The following is a 19208-nucleotide window of genomic DNA, read 5'->3' as shown; positions in this document are numbered from 1 at the left end:
CTCTCTGTAGAAACAGCATTCCAAAAGCAATAAAAATGAGCTTAATATAAATATGCGTTTTATCACTTTCCAGCATTGGGAATGGATTAGTCTCTCAGAGAGGTTTTATATACGACCCGTAGTTCAGAACGAGATATAAACATCAATACAAGACAGCACTGGGGAGCTGCCTTTTTCTGATGTTCAAACTAGCTGTGATCCATTACATCTCTCAACATCTGACAGATGTCAACAAAGCTCATATTGGAGAACAGGGAAACACTGTGCTATTTGAAGAAAAATGGGACGGTATTATTACTGAATCAATTTAACTGTTGGAAGAATTGAAATATACCATTCAATAACGTCTGAGACTACTTCAGCAGACAGGGCGCAGACCAAGACAGAAGGAAATCATTTTCACGTCATTACAAATACAGTGCCGTTTATGAGACAGTCTGGCATCTTAATGCTGCAGTCAATCTCCCAGGACAAACGAATACCATAAAAATGTCTAGTTGTTAATGACATCAGTCATCTTCAAATGCATGCAATAAGTGATCAACTCTCTTGGCAACAGACATTATTATAAAGAAATCATCACTTTTCCTGGATCCAAAATTGAGTTGAGATTGTTCAGATCATTTTCCACTACTTACTTAACAATGGCGCCATCTACTGGTGTGAGAGAGTAGCACCTATTCATTTCTGGAAGAACAGTTGAAAATGTGTCTGTGTCTCTGTCTGTTTTTCTGGTTTTCACTGTTGAAAGGTACTTGTTGTTTTGGGCCCCCACCTGTTTAAGGAAATTTCTTCTAATTTGTTTCTGAATAAATCAATAAAAATAAAATCTTTAGACAGGACAGCTTTGATGAACGATTGTATTACTTTATTGGGCTTGAACAGTGGGCAGTCACTGGTCCGCCCAAAATACAACAGAAACATAAAAACAGATTACATACAGGTTAACCAGAAACACAGATATGGGATCATAGTTTTTGATTCAGAACAGAATATAGCACAGTTTCAAAACAATCTCAGAAAAAAAATAATGTTATTAGAACTAGTGCAAAAAGGTCTAAACATTAAAGCACAGTGTATAAAATGGCATAAGAAGTAGTGTCCTCGCAGAGCATAGGCCGGGGAGGAAATGAACACACATCCTCTGAGCCTTGTCAAACAGAGGTACGTATTCCTTTACATTCTACTGTAGGATGAGCCAGTGGCATTGGGATGGGGAGGGTACAAGCGGTCTTCTGAGGAGCGGGGAGATCATGAACAGTAATCACACATCGCACCGCCTGACACAAGGCAGCGGCTCTCTGTCGGATCCTGATGTTGAGAGTTGATGGTAGAAATACGACGTTTACTTTCACACAGCTGTGCTGGTTTGGGATCTTATTTTCTTTTGGGGGAGGGGGTGGGATCAAAGGGTCTAAAAAATGTTTTAGATATCAATGCTTTTCATGAAAAAGCTCCACTCTATAAGAGGACAGGGCCTTGTGACTGATGTACAGAATAACTCCAAAGAAAAACAAAGTATGCAAAGAACACCAGAACAGGTCAGAGGATTTCAAACCTAGCAATCAGACACACATGAGAACGATTTATGTAATCATACTCTGTTTAACTGTGTTGCAAATACCAATTCCACGTTTTGTCCACAGATGGACTTCATGAATAAATTAAGGTGGAAATGTTGTTGTAAACTCTGACATTTAGAGCATCTTCCCAATGCTCGCTTACATTCCTGAACATGCAAAGAGAAACTCAAGAGAATGGAAAACCAAATATGTCTCCATGGTGCCCTTTGTTTCAGTCACGTCACGTGACGCATTCGTATCTTGGAAACATATTTTTTTTAACCGTTTACTGGTAAACAGCCCCCCCCCCCCTCCAGCCAGCCTCGCCGGAGACTCAGTGAAATGTAATTAGTGGTAAATGATCTGTTTTATGAGTAAGAGTTGATTGGTGCAGTTCTGATGCAGACAGGGTCTAGGGTGAGGCTTGCAAGGTACAATCATGTGCCTTCTTGAAACGATTAGACACACAGGAGGGGCTCAACTCATTCATATCAACTTTGCATAAACACACGGTGCCCCACTGCAGTACAGTACCTCTGACATTCTCACATCATTTCGCCCCAATTATAATCTGCAATTTTATCTTTGCATTAATCTATTCCTCCGGTAATAGAGGTGGTGGAGATGATGGTGATTAAAATGATTATGACCATATTATTATAACCGTTATAATATATCTAATAGTCACTGGGAAAACCCTGTAACTACACCGCAAAAGTATTCATAAACATGGTTATTCTTTGCAAATTGAGAAGTTCCATTTTCTATGACAGCGTAGATTCGGGAGACATAATTATCGCCCAATTACACAGCTTTGAAAGATCTGTTATCAGACATATTTTATCTGATCTTGCTCCAGAAATCAAATATCTGTCCTGCTTTGGCTAATTGATTGATGACGTTGATTGCTCTATTCATTTATTACCCTGGAACTCACTCTCATAACACACACGTGCACACACACACACACATTCAGAAAAGCCTCTCTCTCACATCCAGCACTATACCTCTACATTATACAGTCCTCCTCCTTTACAGTACAGACTTATGGTTGCGATCACACAGTCTGTTGATGTGAGGATGTAATAGTAAAAAAAGACAATTTGTACCCGATCCCTTACCAGAATCAACACGCTTGTTTCTGGGGGAAAATCTCAGCTGTCCAGCCGTGTTGGAGAGCTCTCAGCCCCGGGCCCAGGAGAACCTCCCTCCTGCCCCCGGGCCCAGGAGAACCTCCCTCCTGCCCCCGGGCCCAGGAGAACCTCCCTCCTGCCCCCGGGCCCAGGAGAGCCTCCCTCCTGCCCCCGGGCCCAGGAGAGCCTCCCTCCTGCATGGTGAAGGGACGTGTCCTCCCGTCCTGCCACCGTGTAGAGAAGAGCACAGGAGCAGAAACACCTCTCCTACCCTCCTCCTACCCTCTTTCTCTCTCCCCTCCTCCTCCTCCTCCTCATCATTACCTCCTCTCTCTCTCCTCCCACCCCTCCTCCTCCTCCTCCTCCTCATCATTACCTCCTCTCTCTCTCCTCCCACCCCTCCTCCTCCTCCTCCTCCTCCTCATCATTACCTCCTCTCTCTCTCCTCCCACCCCTCCTCCTCCTCCCTACTGTCTCTGTAGACTAGACTGGAGGTTCTAGACTGAAGGTTCTAGAAGCCGTGTTCATCAGGCAAGAGCTTCTCCTGTCTTGTAGACTGGAGGTAGAAGGAGGCAGGGAGGGGGCAGGGGAGGGAGATGGAGGCAGGGAGGGGGCAGGGGAGGGAGATGGAGGCAGGGAGGGGGCAGGGGAGGGAGATGGAGGCAGGGAGGGGGCAGGGGAGGGAGATGGAGGCAGGGAGGGGGCAGGGGAGGGATATGGAGGCAGGGAGGGGGCAGGGGAGGGAGATGGAGGCAGGGAGGGGGCAGGGGAGGGAGATGGAGGCAGGGAGGCTAGGGCAGGTGGAGGGGAGGATGGGAAGGAGTGAGGAAGGAGAGATGGAAGAAGGGAAGCAGGAGGCTTCAGGTGGAGGGAGGGAGGCAGGGAGGAGGCAGGGCAGGAGGGAGGCAGTAAGAGGTCATCACTCCTCCCGGGCAGAGCTCTCCTCCAGAGGCAGCATGGCCTCCAGACCCAGGGCCCCTCCACTCTGCACGCTGGAGAACGACACCACGGTGTGCAGCAGGAAGAGGACCAGCACGCACAGACGCATCCGGCTGCTGCCGCCGCCGCACAGCCGCGGCCCGGACGACACCGGCGGGGAGCTGCGCTGCTGCCCCGGCAACGAGCCGGGGAACTGGCTGAGGGCGCAGGCCTCGCCCGCTGAGGCACAGCCGGCCCACCGCACGTCACAGCACTCCGGCTCTGCAGCGGAGAGGTGCTGTTCAAGTAGCCCTGCAGGGGACCGGGGAGTAGAGGCATTTAGTGATTGAGAGAGGGAGTGAGAGAAGAGAGAGAGAGAGAGAGAGAGAGTGAGAGAGAGAGTGAGAGGAGAGAGGAGAGAGAGAGAGAGAGAGAGAGATGAGAGAGAGAGAGAGAGAGAGACAGAGAGTGAGAGAGGAGAGAGAGAGAGAGAGAGAGAGAGTGAGAGAGGAGAGAGAGAGAGAGAGAGAGAGAGAGAGAGAGAGAGAGAGAGAGAGAGAGAGAGAGAGAGAGAGAGAGAGAGTGAGAGAGGAGAGAGAGAGAGAGAGAGAAAGAGAGAGAGAGAGAGAGAGAGAGAGAGAGAGAGAGAGAGAGAGAGAAGAGAGAGAGAGAGAGAGAGAGAGAGAGAGAGAGAGAGAGGAGAGAGAGAGAGTGAGAGAGGAGAGAGAGAGAGAGAGAGAGTGAGAGAGGAGAGAGAGAAAGTGATTGAAAGAGGAAGAGAGGGGTGAGAGACAAAGGGGAGGAGAGTGAGAGAGAAAGTGAGTGCTTGAAAGAGGGGTGTGAGATATGGGTGAGGGAGAGGAAGAGAGAGAGAGATAGAGAGAGACAGAGAGAGAGACACAGAGAGACAGAGAGAGAGAGAGAGGGAGGGTTTTCAGCAGCCCTCTCGTCCCGTCTGATGACTCTTCCAGCAGGTGAGTCGACTCCTACCTGTACAGATGAAGCTGGAGAGCCCACCGTAGACCAGGTCATCGTTGTCTGGTAACACAAACGGACACTTAGTCTGCACCTCCAGACAGTATTGCTTGCAGGGAATCCTGTGGTGACACTGGCTCTGGGTCGCGTTGAAGTATTCTGAGCATAACCAGGCTTTGTAGACTGACTGCAACACAGGAGAGACACATCCGTCAGGGTTCAGACTAAGGCACAGGGCGACAGCATCCTGACTGAACGTGGGTCTGGAGAAGCACGTTATGCATAGTGTTTTCTGATGAAGTGTGTCCTTGTGTAGTTTCATATCTGTCGATAAACTATGTTGGGATGTGTGAGTAAAAACAGGTGTGGCTCACTGGCTCTGATGCCAAGACTGTAAAACAACTTGATGCTATTCCTGTGCAGCAGTTTGCACTGTGCCGCTTCACACACAGAAAGAGAGGTGCTTCTGTCTCTAGTTACAGAACACTTGAACACTTCATGTGAATCCTACTGAAAGAGCTATTTAAAAAGTAAACGCTGTAGCATGTCTATACAGCAAACGGCATTGGGCCAACAGAAAAGATACCCTCTGTCTGTGAGGAAGACATATCTGTGGATCATCTGAGAGCAAAACAAGAGTGCAAAAACGAGAGTTAGAGAAAGGAGAGAGCAATAGAGCTCTAGAGAGAGAAAGAGGGGGAGAGGGGGAGGGAGAGAAAGAGAGAGGGGGAGAGAGGGAAAGACAGAGGGGAGAGAGAGAGAGCTTGAGAGAGAGCTAGAGAGGGAGAGAGCTAGAGAGAGAGAGAGAGAGAGAGAGCTAGAGAGGGAGAGAGAGAGAGAGGGAGAGAGAGAGGGAGAGAGAGAGGGAGAGAGAGAGAGAGGGAGAGAAGGACAGAGAGCTAGAGGGAGAGAGAGAGAGAGCTAGAGAGAGCTAGAGAGGGAGAGAGCTAGAGAGAGAGAGAGAGAGAGAGAGAGAGAGAGCTAGAGAGGGAGAGAGCTAGAGAGGGAGAGAGCTAGAGAGGGAGAGAGAGAGAGAGAGGGAGAGAAGGACAGAGAGCTAGAGGGAGAGAGAGAGAGAGCTAGAGAGAGAGAGAGCTAGAGAGGGAGAGAGCTAGAGAGGGAGAGAAGGACAGAGAGAGAGAGAGAGAGAGAGAGAGAGAGAGAGAGAGAGAAAGAGAGAGAGAGAGAGAGAGAGAGAGAGAGAGAGAGAGAGAGAGAGAGAGAGAGAGAGAGAGGGAGAGGAGAGGGAGAGAAGGAGATAGCTAGAGGGAGAGAGAGAGAGAGAGAGAGAGAGAGAGAGAGAGAGAAGGAGAGAAGGAGAGAGCTAGAGGGAGAGAGAGAGATAGAGAGAGAGAGAAGGAGAGAGAGATGAGAGAGATAGAGAGAGAGAAGGAGAGAGCTAGAGGGAGAGAGAGAGATTTCCATACACATGAACCTGCAGTATGTTGCACACAGATGGAGATGAAACACTGGGCTCCCAGAATAACAAAGACCGCCAGCAGTGATCTCGTGTCTTTAGAAAGCGGCCTCCAATAATGCATCCTATAAATCATAAATACTACTTAGCTAAAGACTTTTTAATGTGATGCACCAAATGTGATGTATTAAAATCTAACTACCGTTGTTCAGTCGGCACTTTAGCTTGAAATGCCTGACATGTAGATAAAATAATCAAATACAAATGAGTTGATATTGATCTATATTGTTACATGTAATACGATGTAATACTAATACTATTATAGTTTAGAGGTTTGTTGACATCAGTTTATCAGGATTTCAAATGCTTCTTGTACGGTTGAGGATATTGTTACCATAGTAGCACAGGAGAAACCTTAACATGTCTAAGCATGGGATGTAAAGAGCTCCAGAGATCTCCCAGGCCTGTTCACGAGGTAGAGCAGAGCAGGTGATGAAGGACACTTCATGATCCTCACTGCAGCGGAGTGTGTTCTGGGTCACAGCTCCTTTTAATCTCGGATTAAGTTCAAAGATTCCTTGTTCCTTTCTTTCAGTGTGGTTGCGTCAGTGTCGCTCTCTGCCTTTCATGCGGTCCAAACTACGACCGTTCTCAGATTGCAAATGTGCTGGGTGTGCTAGCGGGGAATTACGCAACATAATGATCGACTACACGAACTGTGACATGGGCAGTCATGCACAGTGTAGTGTGGCTAACTCTTCTTTCCTAACCCCAAACCACAATCAAACATACAGCATGTCCGCTCATATACATTCAACTCTGAGTGTGTATTGTGCAGTAAGGAGGGGTGTGTCATTCGTCTAAGACGCCTTATAAAGACTCTGGCTATCATATCCTGGATGCTGGAGACCAGAGAACTGACTGGCTCTGACAAGCCCCCCACAGTGCATCTCATGACCTCATAGCTCTGTCTGCAGTTTACGAGCGGATGTAAAATATTTCGCCCTCAGCATCTCCAGTCAGTCAGTAAAAAGTGGAGCTTCAATCTTCAGACAGAAACCCAGGCAGCAGCCTCTCCTCTCTGTGGCTATGGGAGGTCCTGAAAACTGCTGTTTGGATTGGATTCCCCTGTGTTTGGCTTTGGTGCTGGGTCTAAAAAAATTCTCAATGCAAACCCCCCCCCACCTCTCCTCCCCCCTCGACACCCCTCCCTCCCATCTATACACCCCCCGCCCCCCTCCCGATATCTCCTCCCCACCTCCCTCCCCTCCCTCCATCTCCCTGCCTTTCGGAGCTCTCTCCTCACCAGCAGAGGTCCTCAGTGTTACGCCTAAATGAACCACAGCAGAACGCCTTCCAAGTCGCCAACAAGTCATGTCTGGTAACCGTCTAAACAAACCAGAACAGGGAAAACCTCATGTGACACAAAAACAAGGCTTCTCTATCACCTGGCCATGCCTTAGCTTCACATAACCTTTCATAAAACATGAAGCAACAAGCTGCAGAGCTGTCTTGCGGAGCTGCTGAACACATCTGAGGTTACCCATTCATGATGCGGCATACGCCCCCGGGGTTGACTAGTCTGTGTAGCAGGGCTGTGTCAGGCATGCTAACGCTGGCATGGATGTGCTTTTGTAAAGCGTTACTGGATGGGTACTATGCAACCCAGCTTCGTCTCAGCACAGCAGTTTTAATTCTCCTGCTGGCCTTGACAGCAGACTGGCTTGATAGCATGGTTGTTGTTCCACACACTGCCCTGCTACCCTGGCTGCTGTTCCACACACTGCCCTGCTACCCTGGCTGCTGTTCCACACAGCCCAGCGATCTGGCCGCGGGTCCCAGCTCAGCCACCTGACAGGAGTCAGGTGGCTGAGCGGTGAGGGAAGCGGGCTAGTAATCTGAAGGTCGCCAGTTCGATTCCCGGCCCTGCCAAATGACGTTGTGTCCTTGGGCAAGGCACTTCACCCTACTTGCCTCGGGGCAAGTAGGGTGCTGCAAACAACACATAAATGAGTTGTTTGCAGGTTCCATCCAGTGACCCTATAAAACTGTGAGAAACATCCTTCATTTCTCAAACTGCACATTAGTATGAAGGCCTCTAGGTAGCTAACATTATACACTCCAGAACAAAAACTGGTGATCATGACGATGAGAGCTGGGTAACAACGTGAAAAGGTTTGCACTGTGTTGCCAAAACACATCTTGAATTTCCCATGCTTACAGTTCAAGTGCATACACAGACATTTTCAAGCTTATTAGTCCGCCACTCAGAACACTAGTATTTTACCTTCCTTTCTTGTTAGATGGTCGAGATATTTAGATAAAATAACACTTGTCTCAGGTACATGAGTATCAATGGCTAATCAATAGCTTGTTGCTAAGGGGAAGTTACTCATCTGAACCACACAACTACAAATCAATAGTTCCAGCAGAACCCCCAGTATGGGCTCCTTCAAACGAGACCACAGATGAAACCGCTGACACCAATATCGTTTTCATGACATCGTTGTAGGACGTATGGAGAATATTAAGAATGTAAGAGTTAATGGATCTACAGTTTCTTCATCTAAATCAATAGAATATGATGTATATATATATTTACATTTACATTTAGTCATTTAGCAGACGCTCTTATCCAGAGCTCTTATCCACAGCGACTTACAGTAAGTACAGGGACATTCCCCCCGAGGCAAGTAGGGTGAAGTGCCTTGCCCAAGGACACAATGTCATTTGGCACGGCCGGGAATCGAACTGGCAACCTTCTGATTACTAGCCCGACTCCCTCACCGCTATATATATATATATATATATATATATATACACACACACATGATACAATATGTTGCCACATGGTTCAGATAAAGAAGAAGAAAGAGAGTCCAAGCTCATGAAAGAGTAACGGTGTAACCAGCGAGCCTGTCCCTCTCCCTGCCCAGGCTGCTTATCACAGACTGTGTGCTCAGCTGCTAGGATTCCCATTAGTCACCTGCGTGTAACTGAGGCGAACGAGGACTGGGAGCCACCTCACACTACAGTGGCTCTCTTCTGCAGTACTGTACTCCTGAAAGGACCACTGGAGTCAGTCTGGTATGACATCGCTAAATTCAGAACATATCTTAAAATAATATCACTTATTTATGCAGTCTTCGAGTTTAATGCCTGTTAATATTTGTATATATATATATTTGTAAATAAGGAAAATGTTTCAAATAACTAATTATTATTAGATACAAACTCAGGACCAAGGGAAGAGGATAGTATTTGATCAAACTGAACCCAAAGAGAATACACAGTTTAATGACCAACTACAAAAGTTATATGTGCTAACAACCCTGTACATAAGTTCTAATTAAGTTGATTAAAAGTGTGATATCAGGATGAAAGAAAGTTTTGCGTGAGCTCTGCACTTACAGATTGAGGGGTTTCCAGTAAACTGCGAGACCAGAGAGATATATGTGTTAAAGCAACAGCAAGCTCTAAAAGATGGCCTAGTTTTGCCCTGTCTTCAACATTTCTTTGTCTGCTCACCATTGGTGACTCATTTGGAGACTTCAGTCAATGCTAAGAGGGCTAGCATTAGTGCTAGCCCTTCCTATCGTTAACATGGAGTGGGTTGCAGAAAACAGCCTTCAATTCTGATAACAGGCATGATAATCAGCTCAATCAGATTAAGATCTCGACACTAGAACTGTAAAATGTAGTGTTTTTTTTTATTTACATTGGTTGATTTGAACATTTCCTTACCTATAAATAATTGGTTGTCTATAATATTTGTGTTACACATTTATATCTATCTATATATTGTATAAATGAGTTTGAGCATCATGTCAGGTATTTTATATATGTACTTCTCACACAACACAAAGTCACACCAGTACTGTTGACTGACAGATATATGACTGGAGCAGGTGTTGCAAAAATACTGATCTGGGATTTCTATTAAAACTAAAGTGTCCATAGCTGCTGGAGAGAGAGGATTAGGCTTCCTCTCTGGAAGAGCTGAACTGATAGAAACATATTCAGATGAGGTAGGGTGACAGAAAAGCCTTACTAAGCACTAAACCCTGCATGAAAAACCATCATCAAGGAAATCCTCTACTAGAACAGCTCAATGTGACAATCCGAATTGCGTATTTCTGTTAACGTGATAATTTGACAGTACATTAACATAACATTTGACTTTTAAATTCTAGCTAGCACACTTCACAAGATATCATCTGTGTAAGGGCTTGAAATATCTAAATTAGCCAAAGAAGCAAATTAGGGGGAAACCCCTTTACAGCCTGTTCTAAATTGAAACAAATCCTTTCTAATTGTGATTATTATTCTCATTGCCATACAGAGAGAGGTTGCTAGGCACAGACTCCGGTATCTATGGTAACTGCAGGCTCCCCTGTATGGGAGCCCCAGGGGGATTCTAGGAGCTCCTGAACCTATTCTGCTACGGACACAGTCAGGCGCCAGGGCAGGTAAATAAAGACAGAGGAAATCGGCCATGCAAACAGGGGGTTTCCAAGAGTCCCCCTCCCAGAATGCGATGACAAACCTCCAGGCCTGCCCACTGACATCCCTGCCCACTGACATCCCTGCCCACTGACATCCCTGCCCACTGACATCCCTGCCCACTGACATCCCTGCCCACTGACATCCCTGCCCACTGACATCCCTGCCCACTGACATCCCTGCCCACTGACATCCCTGCCCACTGACATCCCTGCTGCGCGCCAAGCACATCGGAGAAGCTCGACGGTTTGACCACGGATGGATGGAATTAATTTGCATAACAATATACTCAACAAGCTTTTATCACTCAAACAGATCCAGCCGGGGGAAACGGTTGTGTCTGGCGACGGCTGTCGCTAAGTGTTTTCAGCAGTTAAGCAACACAACCAAATGGTGATGAGAAAATGTGAGATCAATGTTCTCAATGTGGTTTGGTGTAACCCCCCAATCACTGTCATTAGAATGCTTTTAAGCAAGAAATCGTTTATCAGTTTAATCCATTAATTGTCTGATATTGAACTGCTAAATGTGCCACTGTCGATACAGCTGTATTTAAAGATGAGGATCTCATGCACATTGCCTGCATTGACACATTGCTGCATCCTAATCTGTGTTTTCAAGTCATTGCACAGACCTCTAATTCTGTCCTTCATACAGCTTTATTGTACAGACAGAACAGAGAGACAGGAAATGCATGGGAAAAGGAAGAAGACAAGTAAAAAAGGCCCTGCATCAGAACCGAACCCAGGTCAGTGTTGGAGCCTTAGTTCATAAGGTACTCGCTCTACCTGGTGAACCACTAACCTAGCCTAGCACATTATACCTCTAAGTCTAAACTTTAGTTTTGATTTAAGAGTATGTTAGCATCAAACAGGTAGCGTCAACTGGTTTATTTGTTCAATAACTCCATCTCATTGGCATAAGTCAAGTTTCAGATCGCTGGAATTGGCTATATGCACACGACTGCGATGCGTATTTCTGGGAAAGGAATAGGCCAGGTCTATTACGAGGTTAGAAACGTGACTTTTAATCAGAACAGGTTGTTAACCCTTAGATATTGCTAACCCTAACCCTATTGATCCAAAAATTCAAAGTTTGGAGTCATACAGAGTTACACCAAGGACAAATGTATATCTCAACCAAGGGTTACTTAACCTTATGGGGTCAAAAAGTCAGTCCAGATCATTGGTTTTGCCTGAACACACATATTTTGATTGGTTTAGGAAATAGGCCTAACCATTAAGCATACAATTGACCATATGGCTTATGTAAATAACAGCAGAGATTAATCCCCATATATTGACATAATTACTAGGTCTACTTACTAATTAGTATAATTAGCAGGCCTCATAATAAATTCCTCTAATAGGTATCTAGTATTTGACTCCCTAAATGTTTTGATAAACACAAACAGAAAAATAAACCATATTAAACAAAAGCAACACTTTGTCTCAGTCTCGAGCCTTCCGAGGACTAACAGCCAAATCTCCTGCATCCTACAAGTGGTTTTGAACCACTCTGTAATAAGTTTGTTATGATGAACTAACAGAAGTAATATGGACAGTACTGTTCTGTCGCTGTCAAAGTAGGCAGTGGCAGAGATTTGACAGAGTGGATTCTCCAGTCTGCCTCAAAAGCTGAAGGGGAGAGTAGGAGTGAACACGATATGGCAGGTGGCTATCTCTTTCAGAGATGGACCGGCCTGTTATGATGTAGATACTGCTGGTCTCTCTGGGCTACAGGAAGGTTCTGTGATTGTGTTCTTAGAACGGTATGACTGTGTGTAATTGTGTGTTCAAACAAAAAAGGCGTAAAATGAAAGTTCACGTGAAATAGATCTGTCGAAAACCTCTGCCATGACACTGTACACAGAGATAAGATTTAATCAAATCACCATGCTAAACACTTGTTCCGGCAGGTGTCTGACACACAGGATGGCTGTTCGACTGTGAGAGCTCATAATGGATGTGTCAGCTCTGGAGCGAGGATGATGGTTAGCTAAGTGAGTCATTATCCTTAAAATCTTGCGCAGGCCAAGCCTGCTGAACAAGAACACAGACGAACAGAGAGAGTCTTCCATCTCTCCTGCTGAGTGGAGCCAACAGCACATCCCCCCTCTAATTAGCATACAATACAGAAACTGAGTTTTGATTACAGGAAATTCTCCCTAGTTAGCAAACAATGGTATTTATAAAGGACAACAAAATACTTCTCTGGATTGTGATATTTACAGTTTCGCATTTATACACAGCCACGTAGTATCAATTTGAGTTTTGGTTCAAGTGTTTTGATGTTGCTTTGTGTGTGATCTGATTCAATGCCAGTCATAATAAACAAGAAATCACAAGAGTAAATACATTTTATTTTTCATCCTAAAACTATTTAAGACACCATCCTAACTAATTATTGAAACTGGTTCATGTCAAGGTTTTGCTTCTGAAAATAAAACCGATGGCCCAATTCCACAGTCAGAAGAATCTTTTCATTATCTAACATTTATGACACACAGAACAAAGTTTATTATGTCCCTGTGTACAAATATTCCATGTACCAATAGTACATATGATTTTGAACAGTCAAATATCCAGTCAAAAGTTTCTAAGATTCCGTAACGCAATTGACAGGACCACCTGATTAGAGATCAAATACTGTCACGGGAAAAGTACATAACACAAAACGACAAAAACAAGGAAGTAGTGAAAACAAATCATAACATGAAGGATATAAACACAAAAATGGGACACCGAAGATGATTACACAAAGAGCACATCCTGTTGTTTCACTCTTATTTTCAGTAGAGGAAACCTGCTCCCAGCTGGGCCTTTATCTTTGTCTATTTTCAATCCTGCCGTTCAGGACTACAGAGGGCATTCCTGTGGTGAGGGATCTTATTCACCTGGGTGATAAACACTGACGCCTCATGGCTGTCCATCAGGAGAAACACATAATCACTATCGAGCAGTTGGGCCCAGGATGATCATAACTCACAACAACCCCAACGAAAGAAAGAGAATTAGTGCAGTGTTTAACTCGGAATATTTAGAAAACACACCAGACGGACAGTCCGAGGGTTCCGTTTCACAATTACCAAAAAGCAACAAGTTTTCAGTCCTCCGTAAAAAAGGTCTTACATTTTCTACAGAATCGATTTGGAGAACTGAAGAAGCATTTTTGTCAACGAGGGAAGGACAATGCTGACCCCTCCCTTGGCAGATGGACAGGCACATAGTTGGAAGAGGTGCAGATGGTATGGATATGTGACACTTCCTGTCATAAATCCTTCAGGAGCCTCCAGCTTGCCTCATTGCTATTCCAATAGGCTGAGTCAGCCACTTCCTGTTCTGACACCAGCAGCCATGTCTGCTCCAAGACACCACCTTCTCCGCTCCAAAACACCACCTTCCCCGCTCCAAGACACCACCCTCTCCGCTCCAAGACACCACCCTCTCCGCTCCAAGACACCACCTTCCCCGCTCCAAGACACCACCCTCTCCGCTCCAAGACACCACCCTCTCCGCTCCAAGACACCACCCTCTCCGCTCCAAGACACCACCCTCTCCGCTCCAAGACACCACCCTCTCCGCTCCAAGACACCACCCTCCCCGCTCCAAGACACCACCCTCTCCGCTCCAAGACACCACCCTCCCCGCTCCAAGACACCACCCTCTCCGCTCCAAGACACCACCCTCTCCGCTCCAAGACACCACCCTCCCCGCTCCAAGACACCACCCTCCCCGCTCCAAGACACCACCCTCCCCGCTCCAAGACACCACCCTCCCCGCTCCAAGACACCACCCTCCCCGCTCCAAGACATCACCCTCTCCGCTCCACAACCCACCTCTGTGTCCCTCTGCAACACCTCATGTGACTACCTCAACAACAGCACGCATAGCCACTTGCACCAGTGTACTTGCATTTAGGTCCCTCGATTTGGCACTGACATCTTTTTCTTTTCTTTTGTTCTAATGCAACATCGCTTGAAATGTGTTTGAAATCGCGTTTCGTGAAATTGTCAGAAGGTACCAGGCTACAGGCCTGGGATTGGAGTCCATCAGTAAACGTGAAGGTTTCAGTGCATTCTGAAAATTCTTTAATTATACACTGCTACCTCTACTCAGATTTTTACAGGAAATGTGAAGTCACATAAGATTACCAGTGATTAAACATTGATTCTGATTGGACACACTTCTCAGTGCTAGGGTGCACTTGCGGGCTGAGTTTTAACAGCTGCAGAAGATCATCAATAATTGACCATATAATGTTTTAAATGGAGAGCGCGAGTTGCAGGCATTTAAATCACAGCCAGTTAATATTTAAACATTCCCAAGAACTCGAAAATATGCATAGATCAAGGTGACATCGGTATTTAGAGACCTACACAGCACATTACATTCTATTTCGAAGTGTGACAAGGCTCAAAGTGACGTCCCAGCCACAGCACTCATCCATAGTTTCCGGCAGTATAATAAGAGGAGATCCGAGCTTCGGCACTTCAAACGCATGCCAGAAAAGCAGAGAAAGATATCTGCTGATGCCTGAGCCAAGATGTTGACACCGTCAAAACAATTATGCGTGGAAGGGTGTCTTTTCGTGCTGTCACCCAAGAAGCTTCATCTGTGAGGTCACTCAGTGTGTTCGTCCTTGGAAGGAGCAGTCATTCAGTCATGTAAGGGGGCTGGCGTTCAGGAGCTGGAGAGGTTTGCTTTCTAAATAACACACCCCCACCCCACACAAGAGAACAGATGAGAAATGTAGCCCATGTGGCCTGTCACCTCGAATTTATCTCCGTACTGTAAACACTGTGCCCAGCATGAGTCCCAGAGGATCATGGGTATCTACACGTAATGCGATGAGACCTGCTAGGGATTAATTGATGGCATCGCTAGTAACCTTGTCACAACAACAACCTTCCCACTTCCTAAATCTCGTTTCTCTGAAACTGTGATTAAGATGAGGACGTGTATGGCAACATAAAGTAACACCTGTCCGCATACATTAGCTTGAGCACTGAAACATGTCTTTAAAAAGCCTTTCAACGTCTTACTAATGAGCATTATAGCCCAAAATACAGATTCTTTGGTATAAAAAAGTGTAATACAAACACACACAGGATCGAACAATCTTGTGCCGAGCAAAATAAACTGCTGTCAGGGACAATCTTACTGACATTGGTAAAAAAAAAAAAAAAAACAATCATAGGAAGCTAGAAGCCTTCTTAAACCCTCCAGCCAATCTGCCATCCTGTCAGAAAACATGCGTTCCACAATCCCATGCTGCTCAGATATCAAATCTGCTATAAAACAGGATATCAATAGGGACTACAGCGAGGGTAAGCCGGAAAACTCCTGTTTGGCAGCCCGGCACTACAGACAGACAGGGTGGGAATTATTTAGGATGGGTCTCAATGACAGGAGCTGGTACAAGAAACTCATGAAATATAGATATGGCAAACATTCTCAAAGGGACTGCTTTGGATTGAGACTGATGTACTGTACGCCACAACAGGTGACCTTGATTTATAACTAAAAAAGTAAGTATCTCATGCCATGGATACGTTAAACTTCTTGTCTCTGAAAAAGTAAAAAGAGAAAAGAGCTTTCAAGGGAATTTCCATGTTAGATGATCATTTATGGAGGAACACTCAGCTGCCTAGGAACAGAATGAGTGTTGACACTCAAACAACAATGTCGTTTTTATAGTTTATGGTTTCAGAGGGTGGACTGTCCTAAAAACTGGAAGCCTGTTCAGAGGCCACGCGAGACACAGTTACACACCATAACCTCTGAAAAGTTATGTAACACCTGGGAACCAATTAGTGGCCTGAGGAAAGCTAGCTGTTTCCCTCAGGGCCTTATTTTACAACACACTCAAGCACTGCTACTGTACAAGGTGAGGTGTGTGCCACCAATTACTCTCACAACAGCAGTGTTAGGGTTAGGGTTAGGGTAGTGTAAGTGACACAACAGGGACAACTACAGGACATGTATTCTATTGTTGAGCCTTTATGCATATTGCGGCCACAAGGAATCCAGATTGCTATGTTCTGCTTAAACCAGCTAAAGCCATCTTTTGTCAGCGTAATATGATTTTGATGATGAAGCCGGTTCTGTTCCAATGGTGGGTGGACAGAGACTGTCATTTGATCTTTGATTAGTGAATCAAAGGTCTAATCTAATCAGGTAACTGAAGGCACATAGGGCGGGCTTGTGCATTCATTGCTACCTCAACACTTTGCATGTGGACACGAAAATGAATATCAGATGACGTTAATCTAATAAGGGAGGGATTGAGTAGCATAGACGCCAGCCATGCACATGATTATGAATTATAGAAATGGGAGATAATGACAGTTGTAGGCCTCTGGTACACGAATGCCACTTTCAGTGGGTGTGCTGCAACTACTGACTTTAAATCTCAGGACAAATGAACATTTTGAAGAACAAAACATCTAGAATTCAACACCGTTCAATCCTATCATGACAAGGGTAGGTCTAAGCATGTAGCTCAAATCTGTTTTTGAGATCAATTGTATTGTACACAACCCCATTGCACACTCTCCCTCCATCTGTTCCCTCCAACTTAGTGTAACCAGTCCTCTCTGCATGTGACACCTTACATGGGAACTCTGGGCGCTGGGATGTCACACAGCCTGGGTAGCACCCAATGTGTTGTGAACTGAAAGACACCAAGCAGAGAGAAGACAGACTTCTGATTGGGCCTCTGGTCCCTAATGAGTCATAAACATCCCCGGTACAGAGAGGCTGCCAGAGGAGGAAACACCAAGTATTTGTCAGACTATTCAGGCTGCACAGTGAGGTCACTGACATCCTTAACTGTAAACAGTGAGGCTACCCTTCAAGGTTGAGCTTTTTACGTGAACGTTTTAGTACTTTTCACGCACACTTTTCTTATATTAGTCGTTGCTTGGATATTGAGCCAAGGCATTCAGAAATGATACCTAGACTGTAAGTAAACTGTTGGCACACCTGTCGACCAGGTAGATGAACGCAGCATGAGATTGGCGGGAAGCGCGAGGCATGACTTACCCTACAGTCCTCTGTACGTGATCGGACGGAATAATCCTCCGATAAATACTTGAGAAAGAAGAGGTCAAACTCCTCATATTTTTCCTGAGCATGTTGGTCCAGCCTCATGTACGCCTGGGTACAGACGCTGCAGACATCCTCGTCATCTCCGCCACCGTTTAACAAATCCCAAACCATGTTCTGAAGACTGCAATTCAAACTGTCTGGTCGAGACATCCCCAACAATAAGTCGGAAATAGTGTAAGAATCACAAAAAGAGAGGCTAAAATTCCTAAAATAATCAAGTATTATCTGCGAGGACAACGCTGATGGAGTGGGAGATGAAGGCTCCGAGACGGTTTTTTGCCGATAGAGTGCGGTGCAGGCTGTCTCCAGGTGTGTGTGGCTTTGAGCAGCAGTGCAATGAGGACTTGGAGCAGATTTGGTGAAATTGCTTAGAAAAATACCACATTTCTCCTCGTTAAGACCCGGGTCGATCCCATCAGTCGCGTTGCTCCAGATTTTGCGGTTGCTCCTATCCTTGGACCTCAGTTTAACTCCAGCACACAACCAGAGGTGATCAGAGAGAAGGACAGTGAAAAATAATAGGGATGCCAAAGACATTCGCCATTTCTGTACCCTCTCGGAGTCCGCACAGGGTTTGTCGTTTTGTTTGGGTGCACAGCAAATTTTTAACACGGCGTCATCTTCCTTTCGAAACATCCAAGCACCCCTGATCATATTATTTTAGGGGGGAGACAAAAGCGATCTCAGATAGGGTTTTCACCGCTGCAATATATCCCCCAAACAATGTCACCTATCTCGTTTGCAACATGGTGAAGGGAAGCATATTTTCCAAGTTGTGTCAAGAAATCAATCCACTTCAACTCCCCGGCGTCTAATTTTCACAATAATCCATTGCAAATAAATAACGCCCGGCATAATATTCCCCATACACCCATATTTTTAACATGTTGCAAAACCTCTCTGACACCTCCACCACCAGTGCAGCATCACACAAGAAACGCATAGCACGTACTGAATTCAAATCTTACTCAATATCTGCCATCCTAATGACAGACCTTATTTTTTCTTCCGTTTCTGATGCAAAAAGCGGAATATGCTTCTCATCTTCTCTCTCCTCTATAGAGTCTCATTTAGTCTGTCGCCATCTTCGGTTTAGCACAAAAAACCTTGAGATGTTTTAATTGAAGGGGGGGGGGGGGGGAGGGGCGCCTGCGCTCTAGCTCTCGCCTGTGGTGGTTCCACATCTCTCCTCTCGCGCCCCCCCGCCATTCATTCCCAACTTTCATTCATCCCTTTACTCTAGCATCCATACTCATTGGGATGCATTCGGGATCACATCTGCCATATTTACTAGACAGAAATGTTGATAGTAAGTGACAAATCTAAAAATTTTAGTCAGCAAAAATACGGCATGATAGATGAATCGTAAAATAGGCTACGCTTCTTTCGACTATGGCGCACGCAGGCATCGTGAATACAGCCTGTTTAAACGTTTCAGAAATGTTTTCAGTTTCTGTTTTCTCTCCGTATTTTGAAGAACTCATGTGTGCTTGCCATGCCCACGGTAACCCTCATGCACAATGCTGATGACTAATTAATATTTTCAACATTAAAATGATAATCCTGATAAAAATGGTAGTCATCATAT

At 45.4% G+C, this 19208-nt stretch overlaps 1 protein-coding gene across 1 annotated transcript; it reads right to left on the bottom strand.

The window, feature by feature from the left end:
* Window positions 1-3460: 3460 nt before the first annotated feature.
* nalf2 (NALCN channel auxiliary factor 2) lies at window positions 3461-18731 on the bottom strand. The gene is made up of 3 exons (XM_062486329.1): window positions 17555-18731; window positions 4604-4775; window positions 3461-3925 (listed from the first exon to the last, which is right to left on the bottom strand). The coding sequence occupies exons 1-3, from the start codon at window positions 18272-18274 to the stop codon at window positions 3615-3617; spliced, it is 1203 nt and encodes a 400-aa protein (XP_062342313.1). The 5' UTR covers window positions 18275-18731; the 3' UTR covers window positions 3461-3614.
* Between the last annotated feature and the right edge of the window lie 477 nt (window positions 18732-19208).

This window comes from Osmerus eperlanus, chromosome 19 (genome assembly GCF_963692335.1).
Source record: "Osmerus eperlanus chromosome 19, fOsmEpe2.1, whole genome shotgun sequence".
In the NCBI taxonomy this organism is placed as follows: Eukaryota; Metazoa; Chordata; class Actinopteri; order Osmeriformes; family Osmeridae; genus Osmerus; species Osmerus eperlanus.
This window is presented reverse-complemented; position numbering and strand designations above follow the sequence as displayed.